Source organism: Podarcis vaucheri (assembly GCF_965113315.1).
Source record: "Podarcis vaucheri genome assembly, chromosome: 8".
Lineage (NCBI taxonomy): Eukaryota > Metazoa > Chordata > Lepidosauria > Squamata > Lacertidae > Podarcis > Podarcis vaucheri.
Genome location: NC_138766.1, coordinates 44,753,584 through 44,764,199, shown reverse-complemented (window position 1 = coordinate 44,764,199; position 10,616 = coordinate 44,753,584). Strand labels below are relative to the sequence as shown.

The window sequence follows — 10,616 nt, the reverse complement described above, 5'->3', positions numbered from 1 at the left end:
CAAGTATGTTGTAGCATTTAAGATTTCAAGTGATTTATGTGCTCATTTTTAATTGTTTTGGTTAACTTTTGGGAGTTCTAAAAGATTAGTTACGTTTATGATCATTCATGGGTTCTAACCCAACATGACTAGTTGCTTTGACTGCACAAAGGAGATTTAAATTTTCCTGTCATGCAGCAGCTCTGTGGTCAGTGATGATTATCAAATCATGCTGAATAACTCATATATATACAGTGGTACCTCGGGTTAAGTACTTAATTTGTTCCGGAGGTCTGTACTTAACCTGAAACTGTTCTTAACCTGAAGCATCACTTTAGCTAATGGGGCTTCCTGCTGCTGCCGCACCGCCAAAGCATGATTTCTGTTCTCATCCTGAAGCAAAGTTCTTAACCTGAAGCACTATTTCTGGGTTAGCGGAGTCTGTAACCTGAAGCGTATGTAACCTGAGGTACCACTGTATTAAAAGTTGTATGCCACTCCTGAAGACCCTATTTGGGGATAAAGGCAGCCTATGAGTGTCACTGTAGTTAAATAAATGTGTGACTGAAAAGAAATATCCATACTCACCCCTGAAATAAGAAGAGGTTTACATAATTGTAACTTTTTGTGAGGAAATTGCCAAGTACACGAGTTGGGTAGCCACAACGTATCTGATATGCCGATAAGCCAAAATAAACACATTTCACAAAATACCAAAGTTGTGCAACAATATTTTGGCTGAATTTCCTGCAACATAAAATAGATGGGAGAAAATGAATATAGACACACATACTTTGATCACATTTTTAAGGCAATAGACTAAATCACTGCTAAATTAAAAGCATATTTTTTAAAAACAAAAAAACAAAAACCCAAACACGTACCTTTCTGTCACTCCAGGCAAGATAAAGAACATCCAAAAGTGTATACCAAAAACAAGTATGACCTGGAAGATGACTTTTCCCATGACAGTCTTTCTTAGATATAGTGCCCGATCTACTACCATGGTTCCAAACTGAATTAGCACCATCACTAAGAATGCACTTGGCACTTGGTCCTCTGATAACGAAGAGGTGATATCTGCTGCTGCAGAGTGTTTCTGCAAAGAAAAACAGGAGCAATAACATACAGGGAGCATTTGCCATAAGAGATAATCATTTATAACAAAAAAAAAAATTCCAAATACATCAAATTCCTTATAACATACCCCAAAAGCCCAGAATCCAAACACAATGATAATGAAGTCGACAGTATCAGCAAGGAACATCAGGACATAAACATCAGTCACAGCACTGTAATCTGGGTGGATAAGATTGTAGAAAAACTGTTTGATGGGCACATATACCTGAAGGGTCCTGAAATAACAGAAAATACAGTCTTACAAATAACTTTATGTAAAGAACTATGCAGTTTAATTTACTACTCCCAAGAACGTATACATTTGCTTAAAGATAACGACAAAATGCATGAAGCCCTTCGGTTCCATATGAGGGAGAAAACCAAGTGAGCCTGAAGGTCTGGCTTGCATTGTGCTCTTGCCCATTCCTAGGTGCAGAGAATGCAGATAACGACTCAGGCCTCTCTCTGGTCCTTGGTATTCTCCCCAGGCCACACCCCTCAGCCACTGTACTTCACACCCTCATTGAATGTTTTCGATTGACTTGGATGTGTCCTTGAACTTTTATAATGCAGTTTGATTGTTCAGATGAAGAACACTATGTGTGTGTAGAAAGCTCTGCCAAATATTGTTTCTGGTCTTCCCACCGCTGGCATGTGGCCCTTGGAAGATTGCTCAGAAGGGACTGTGGCCCTCAAGCTGTAAAAGGTTCCCCTCTCCTGCTCTAGAACATTTAGGACAAGTGAAAAAGCACACAAGACACAATGTGGGAGAATATGAAGACAAACAAAGAGAGAATCAGTGCACTGGTAAAACTGTTACTTGGAGCCTCAGGACTGCATAGTGCTTTGTTACTAAACCTTCAGATATTAGCCTTTTATGGAATTTCAGTCTTCTAAAAATCCTACCCAAAGCATTGCAGAATCAATTCCTGATTTCATTTAAACTGATACAAACTTTAATTGCTCACTTTTTAATGGTAAATGCCTTAGCTATGATAAGTTGTTCCCGCAGCTTGTCCACGAGAAGTTCTTTTCTTGATTTTTGTTTTATGCTCAGCACACTGCTTCCTTTTTGACTGCTGTTCCGTGTGCTGGTACTTCCTGAGAAAACAGTTGGGGGGAGAAATTACATCAATCTTAAACCTCCATTTACCCTGGATTATGGTAGAGTTTTGGCATGGTTCAGATGTAATTCATCTCCTCCTTTGTACCCGTAAGGAGGAGATCAAATTCTGATTTTAAATAAACCACAGTTCCTTGTGATGTCTTAACTTTGAAGACTGTGGCATGCTGAAACAATGGTGGGTAAAACAAGCAGGATCTAAAAAGTTCCATTGATACTTATCTGAAAGGTAGTTTCCCGTTGCCTGTAGAAGTCATCAGGTTGTGTAACATCTCCATCTTAGCTCCCATAGTTTAATTCACTCCTGCCTCCATCCAAACAGTCACGTATTTCTTAAGTTCCCATTATTTCTTATCCTTGGGCCAGTTCATATATCTTTCCCTCCAATATTTGTGAGATTTCTTTTCCTCTGTGAGTCTTCCAGCTGCCCCATTTCCCCCTCCCACCTGTGCAGCTTGGCAGTCCTTCCATTTTTCCTCCTGCACCTTCTGACCAACCTCCTCATCTCTCTCCGCTTGTCTCTTGCCTCAGTGTGCTTTCCCCCCACTGCAGCCTCTCTCACTTGTTCTAGCCTTTAATTTAAAGAATCCTCACTTGCCTTCTCTGCTTGCTTTGCCTTGCCCTGTCTCCTTCTCCCGTCTCCCCTGTGGCTGCTTCAGAGTAGAATGTGTTTCCTGCCACTGGCAAGAAATCAATGACTAAGCAAGTACAACGTGTAATGCCACATTCTGTTTTAGAGTCTTGGTCGTGGACCAAATGCATACCTCTTTTTGAACGGTGTGAGGAGAAGCTGGATCTGTGAGAAAGCTGTGAGCCACTACTTGAACTTTTCCTACGGATGGCAGTCTGCTGCTCTGGGAAATGAACATGTATGGATTCAACAGATGCTGCCAAATTGACTGATGTCAAAGAGCCAGCAGAACCTCTCCTGTCCGACTCAACTGACTCATCATCAGAGTCGCCTTTACTGCTGCAGTTGTCTCCTCCATCATCTTCATCCCACAATCCATGACACTAAAAAATAGATAAAGTTAAGCAATTATATTTAAAATTATATTATATTTTAAAATTGGCTATTGTTGGGATTTCTTCTCTTTATAAAATACACATGCTAATGGTATACATTCTTATCTTCAAGTCGCCTAACCTCTTGTGCACCATATTTAAAGAATAAAGCTACTGAAATACTTCATTTTAACTTTGTGTGCTGGTTCATTACTTAACTTCTAAAATGAGGTGCTTTAGTTCAGGCATTCTTCAATACCACAACCCTAATCAAGATTTGTGAAGCTAGCTATGGTTGAAAAGGCATGCAACAGCATTGTAAACAAGTTTTAGGGCCAAACCCTGGTGGACAAAGATCAGTTTTAAAGTCTTGGTTCTTTCAAGTTGGTTTAAGGGCACAAACAGATGTTCCTGTGGAGCTCTTTGCTCACAAAAGCTTATAAGCAATCCATGCTATAACTTTAAATCAGAAATTAAGACAGCTAACTAATCATATTCAGATCTGATTTTGCAGTGAAAACATTTCATTTAGTCTAATAAGTGTCTCCATGACTCTTAATATTTATAATTTGGAAACTGCAATTCAGATATGATGGGAAGTCAGCATGCTGCCAGCCACATCATTCTATACAAAAATCTAAGTTTAAAAACAATAAAATACATTTTTAAATTCCAAAATACCTTTAAAATAGATCGATGAAAAAACAAAGCAAGTAGTTGAACAAGGTCATAGTGAACATAACCCTCTTTCTTCTCAACACCAATAATATTGGGAGGATGGTAAGGCTTGTCCTTGTTTAGTTCTAGTTGCTTATTCCAAGGGAAGAAGCCAAACTGGAAAAAATATTTTATAACAATCGTTACCTGTACAAAAAAAGAAGAGAAAAAAGAGAAAGATAAAAAATAGCTTCATGTTAATCACTGAAAATTTGGTAACAATCCATAAAAATGAGAAATTATCATTAGAATATCAACATACCTCAGTGTAGACTATAGCTGTCATCCAAAAACGTTTGCTAGGCCTCGGGACGGAAAGCATGGCCCAAAGGAATATAAGAATAGGAAGCACAAGGGTAATCATGGAGGCAGAGATCATGTGATTAAGAATAATTACAAAAAAACACACCATTTCTGAACGAGCCACAAGGGTATTATACAAAGCATAAATTAGCAGCAAAAAACGAGGCTGAGTAGAGTAGAATTTTTCCGACTCATCCAGTTCCTCATCTTGAAACATTCTGTGGGGACAAAGTTAGATCACATAACTTGATGTGCCAATATGTTAAATACTGCAGAATAATCTGTAAGTAACAACAAATAATATATTTCTACTTAACAAAGAACCATGCAAACAAGTTTCCAATACCCAGCTTTAGATGTGTTTCTTTACCAGCCACACTAGAGATGTGAGGAACCTCAGGCCTGGGAGGCTGAATGCAGCCCTCCAACGGAGCCCCTGTATTTGGCCCTCAGAGATTTCATAAGGCCAGACACCTCATGAGCCCTGCTTTGCAACTGAGGTGCAGGTTATCAAAAGTCAGGCATGGAATTTCATCAACCACACATTTATTTCAAAAGAAGGTGTTATTTCTCAGTGGGGTGGGATGTTTCAAAGGAAACAAAATATCTCCTGGTACAGAAACCCGTGGGCACATGTAAAGTAAGTTTCAGAATGTCACCCAAATATTTTAAGAGATCAGGTTCAGCATCCAGGCATTTTCCAAAGTTAGAATATTTGCATATAAAGAGTTTCAAATCAGTTTTTTTCCTTTAAAATGCAATCTGTGTTTCTTGGGCCAGGTAGGTAGCCATGTTGGTCTGACACAGTTGAAATAAATAAAAAATTGTCCAGTAGCACCTTAGAGACCAACTAAGTTTGTTCTGGGTATAAGCTTTTGTGTGCACACACACTTCTTCAGATATTATTTTGACTATGTTTCTTGGGGTGTGTACTTGTCATAGAATGTCATAATTAGCTGCATGTATGGCCGTCACTGTGCCTTTCATGTAACAATTTTATGATGTGCAAATGACCACCCCCCAGTAAATAATTCTAATGAAGTTCTTGCTCAATGTTCATGGTATGCAAAATCATTGCACCCCGTTGCAAATCAGTCTAATTCTGTCTTACATTTGTGAAAAGTAAAGGAAATGTTATCAAAAGTTTCTTCATCTGAAAGCACATGACATAGTTCTATTTTTTAAGGTAAGCAGGTCTAGCCATGGCCAGTGCCCCAGTGAGAGACTACTGAATACCACATCCCTGCTACTGTAATCTCCTGAAAGGAAGGCCAGGGTACAAATGCCATAAACTGAATTCATCACATGAAGCAGCACAAAACTAATGTAATCAGAATGATCTGGTGATCAGTGAATTTACTACAATTCACTTAAATAACTTGAGCATCATTACAATATAATTTTTGTAACATAATGAATTCACATTATTTTACATGCCTGTGGGGAAATTATTTTATGATTCTTACTTGTTTAGAAGTAGTTCGCTTGCAGTAAGCTCATGTGTCAAAGGAGGAAGTATAGAATCTTCTGGTTTGTCAGACTGATTTTCATCTGGGCTCACCATCATATGGTTTTTGACAGAGGAACCATCTTGGGAACTATCTAAGGGGAAAAGCTCCAAGCTCACAGCTTTGCTGTAGGAAGGAGGGGGCTCAGCAATGCCATCCAAACCAGAATAGGATGGTATATCTGTATCAGAAGTATATGCAGCTCCTTCAGAATCTATGCAATAAACTTCCATGTCATGCTCCTGCCTCGATGCAGCATCTACCCCCTCTTCTTCTTCTCCTCCTCCTTCTTCGTGCTCCTCCCCTTCAACTTCTTCAATAGTTTCTGCTGTCCCCTGACGAGAATACAGCATGGTGATTTGGGTAGCCTCACTGTCAAGAACAGGGGGAACAATATTATTTCGTCAATTTCTTATTTCACAAATGAAACACTGATGTGTCCAAAGTATGTTCTATGCTTAAATTTCAATTTTAAGCCAGTGAAGACAAACTCAACCACAGTTAAAAGACTGGGAACAGGCCATGGCGTTATGTGTCATATCCTCCCCATCTTTTCTCCTCTTAAGAATTAATTGCCTCTTTCTGCCTTACCCATGGTTTTAGATTTTTGTGTGTGTGGCATTTTTTGGCCAGCAAACATATTAGCTGCTGTGGCTAAGGCTAACCAGGATTCTATCTGAACCAGGAGCATTCTAAGCTCTCAGCTAAAATGAACGGATCAATAAATAGGTATCTAATTTAGAAACTTGAGACTAAAAGTATAAGGATCAAATGGGGGCTATTAAAAAGACAGAAAGCCCCCCCCCAAATATTGGTATGAGCCTAAACAAGACAAATATGCTTCTATTAAGTACTCATGCACATCTACATATACATATACAAAACACACACAAAACACACCTGCGCTGGCAAAATCCACAGTGCCAAAATTTACAATGGTCAGGGTAAATGAATGAACAAAGCATGCATGGGTTAAGCACCTTGACACCATACTGCCACTGTCAGCAGATGAGGAGGACATATCCATGCTGTACATTTTACGAAGCCTAGGACGCGCACGCTCACTTGTTTTAGGAATAGGGTCTGGTCCATCTAAATCATCAAGGGTTGACTGCCTTGACAACAACAGTGTGGTTGCTTCAGTGCAGCAGCTAGCAGTGCAAACAGTTACAAAAACAGTGTTATATACCAACAGCATCCTGAAGTGGTTCAATAGTAACCATGCAGGCTAGCCATGCACTATACAGAGACACATAGACAAGGTTTTGAGTGGGGATTCTGAGCTACCAGTATGCACTGGTTTTTATTCAAAACAATGTTTTGATAATCACACAGAATCAATAGTAATTAAATGGGAAACCATGGTGTGAAGGCATAGGGCTTTCAGCCATTTTGACACACAGTTACAGGTTACAGCCTGCAAAACCACATAGAGTGGCTCAGGTTACAATCCTAAATTCATTTGCTAGGGAGTAACTCAGAGGAACAACTGAGTTTGAAACAGATTTATACCCAGAATTTTAGGGTTCCAACCCTACCAAGCTTTGCTGGAATTTCTTGCATCTAACTGGCTTGTGTATTATTATTTTTAAAGCAGCTTGGCTAATTATATTAAAATTGTCTGGAATAAATATGTATATTATATGTATAATATGTATAACAGCCCAATGCAGTGCAGAATTTCTGCAACGTAATTGTATAAATATTTTTATGCAGTTATATGCATTGTTGTATATAACTGTTTATGTAATGGCCACTTCAGGAAACCTGGAGTATATATGTTCCAGCACATATGAGGATTGTTCTTATCTTTAGCAGAACATGCTTCTTGTCAAGATTCAATGTGTGAGATGGGAATTAGAAAAAATCCATACACATAAGCTCAATATCAATGTTCTCAGACAATCCGATCACTAACTCAAGAGAAATGTGGTCGTGAGTAAACCTGCTTAGGACTGCACTGTCAGACTCTCAAATGCTTCTTGGATACAATGGGTATTGGGTGTTGTAACTTTAGGAAAAGTCTGCCTTTTGTCTGACAGTTTCCATTTGGTTAAAGATGGCTCTTTTGTTTTGTTTTGTTTTGTTTTGTTTTGTTTATATAACTAGGAGGCAAACCTCTTCCCACAAGATCTACAAGACTTGTTATCAATCAATCAATCAATCAATCTGCTTTCAGAGAAATCCAGACGGTATATAGGTTAGTACACAAATGTTCATTTTATTCATTAAACAAAATGCAAGTCTTTTTACTTTTACTTAAAAGGTTTTCTTATTTTCAAAATATGTAAACCAATGTGCAGCTTCTTACTACATGTATGATATCTGAAAAGTCCTGGGGTGGCAGTCAACTATGTTTTACTCAGAGTGGACTCAGTGAAATTAATAAACATGACAAAGTTAGGTCCCTTAATTTCAATGGGTCTACTGTTAAAAAAATGTGGATGATGTGTAACAGTTTTTCTGCTTTCATAAATCTTTAACATGAGGAAAACAAATAGCTCAAAGAGAGGTGCTGTTTATACTACCCTTGTCACATATTATTATCCATAGAAGACAGTTACTTGTGGCCTCCCACTAGGTCAGACTTCTTTTAGAAAAACAGGACTTCTTCTTTCTCTCCTCTCTACCCACCATGCCATCTCTGTGCTCCTCCAAAATCTGGTCAGACCATCTGGCGCAGACTTGGGCATGGGGTGGGAGGCACAGAAGAACAGGAAATCCATTGGCCCTCCATCTGAATAATGTTGGATATCATCCTATATGCATTGGCTGAATTACTGCTTATTTTAAACAAATACCTGGATTCGCTGTCACGAGATACTGCCGATTCTAGACTTTCTGTCCTCTCAGCCTGTCCAGGTTCATAAATTTCATCCAATCCTGATTCCCTAGAAAGTTTCATTATATGGTTCTGATAATACATATGGATACTCTCTCGAGTTGGAACATTCCCCTAAAAAGGAAGAGATAGAATTTAGAAGTAGGGTCTGCCAATAATCTCTGAGATCTGGTGATTATCTGGTGCAAACTAGTGAGAACTGTGGAGCATATCAAAAAATGAGGAGTCTCAGAACTATACCATAGAAGTGTTTCATTCTTTCTCCCTTGCCAGGCTATTCATTAGGTTTCTTCCATCCTCAATTATAGCAATAAGCTAAAATTAGCAGATCTTTGTTAATATTCATCATGCGTCCAAAACATTTAAAAATAAGGAAAAACTACGGTTGCTAAATTCTGAACCTGCTCCTACAAATATTGTCAAGGACTGGCTGGATGCAGAGGAATGGTGGGGAGCCCCCCAGGGGGAGGAGGCTGGGCCAGGGGACTGGTGGTGGGATGATGATGATGAGTGGTCAGAGGGAGAAGAGGGAACAGACTGGGAGGAGGAGGTGTCAGAGGCTGAAGAGGCAAGAGGGTTTAGGTGAGCAGGACGAGGCTGTGGCAGAGAGCAGTCCTGATTCAGAGGCTGGAGAGGAGCGGGGCCCGGAGACAGATGAGGCAGGCTGCTGAAGAATCCAGGGAGTTTCCCTCTCCTTCTGCGACCTGCTCCCCTTCTTCTCCCCTTGCTCTCCCAGAACTCACAGAGAAATGAAAAGAGCAGAGGAGAGATGGGTTGTGTGCAGATGTAGTATCTGATTGCTTGGAAAAAACCTTGGAGAACAGAGGACTTAGGCAGCTGTGGGGAGGTGGGAACCCTCAGTCCTCACAACTGCCTCATTGGGGCAAGACCTACTGGGAAGAGTGGCTGGGATCGCTAGTCCTGTGCTGTTTTGGTTTCTTGAATAAAGAGTTAACTTTATTGACACCAGTGGTTTTTTAATTGCTGATCTACACCTGACTCCGGCTCCTGACAAGTATCTAGAAACAATAGTTTTGGCCAAGGTGGGCCTGAATTCCAAGCCTTCCTAATAGCATCAACTACATGATATGAGCATGTTCTATTACCTTTTTGATTTCTCTAGTAAGCATGCACCTCTCGATTCTTAGCACGGTGGAAATATCAATGTGCTCTCTTGAAATCGAATTGAGCCAAGCTGTAAAACTGTCTATTGTTGCCAGAAACAGAACCCAGGTAAACTTCAAAATATTATATATTCTTTTGATAATGTTATCTGGGGGCAGGAAACAAGAAAAAAAATAGAGATTTAGTACATAAGCAACCACCACAGTAACAAATATTTTTGAATGAATGAAGAAAATCTAGCCCCTAAGGAATCAGTGTTACTCTCTGACTGCTACTTCTATTCAATTACCTGAAAGTAAGTTCCGTTGACCTTCCTACAACTTTCTTTTGAGTAGACTTATACAAGACAGCACTTTGAGTAGACTTATACAAGACAGCACTTTTTCTGGCATTTTCTGGCATTGTACAGCACACCAGACATAGGATTTGTTGGCTTGCCTTTATTTAACACATTGTTGTACTGTCTAATCAGAAAATAAAAGAATACCTTTCTTGCATCTTTGCTTACCGGGTCCGTCTGAGGACTTCTTTTTGACAGGTTCCTCTCTTTCTTCACACTCCACATCTATACCAACTGACAAATCAATATTAAAGAAATGAGCAAAAGTTTTTCACAGATCTGAATTATTCAACCAAAAATGATGGAAATATATAGTGAGCTGCAGCTTAGTAACCTCAAATTCTACAGTGTTCTCTAATAATTATATTCAAATTAACTGGAGATATAGCCAGTGAGTGATTTTATTCTGCTTTAATTGAGACAATGATGTGGACTTCAGCACCTTAATATTGCTTGGCCAACTAGCATTTGGATTTATTCTTTACCACCTCTCTCCTTCCCAAATTAAAAATAACCCATTTTTCTGTCTCCCTCCACTATATCTTTCCCTGCAAC

At 39.3% G+C, this 10,616-nt stretch overlaps 1 protein-coding gene across 5 annotated transcripts in view; it reads right to left on the bottom strand.

Annotated features, from left to right (window-relative positions):
* PIEZO2 (piezo type mechanosensitive ion channel component 2) overlaps positions 1–10,616 on the bottom strand; it is a 211,056-nt gene that overhangs the window by 13,641 nt on the left and 186,799 nt on the right. For 4 of the 5 annotated variants that reach the window (XM_082234898.1, XM_082234902.1, XM_082234899.1 and 1 more), the window contains 12 exons: positions 10,230–10,295; positions 9,703–9,869; positions 8,556–8,710; positions 6,735–6,905; positions 5,713–6,126; positions 4,206–4,464; positions 3,908–4,090; positions 2,986–3,235; positions 2,067–2,199; positions 1,187–1,334; positions 864–1,078; positions 568–726 (listed from right to left, as the gene is read on the bottom strand). In XM_082234898.1, coding sequence (XP_082091024.1) covers positions 568–726; positions 864–1,078; positions 1,187–1,334; positions 2,067–2,199; positions 2,986–3,235; positions 3,908–4,090; positions 4,206–4,464; positions 5,713–6,126; positions 6,735–6,905; positions 8,556–8,710; positions 9,703–9,869; positions 10,230–10,295 — 2,320 coding nt within the window. The remainder of the gene's footprint in view (positions 1–567; positions 727–863; positions 1,079–1,186; positions 1,335–2,066; positions 2,200–2,985; positions 3,236–3,907; positions 4,091–4,205; positions 4,465–5,712; positions 6,127–6,734; positions 6,906–8,555; positions 8,711–9,702; positions 9,870–10,229; positions 10,296–10,616) is intronic. The other variant, XM_082234901.1, reaches the window with a different exon arrangement.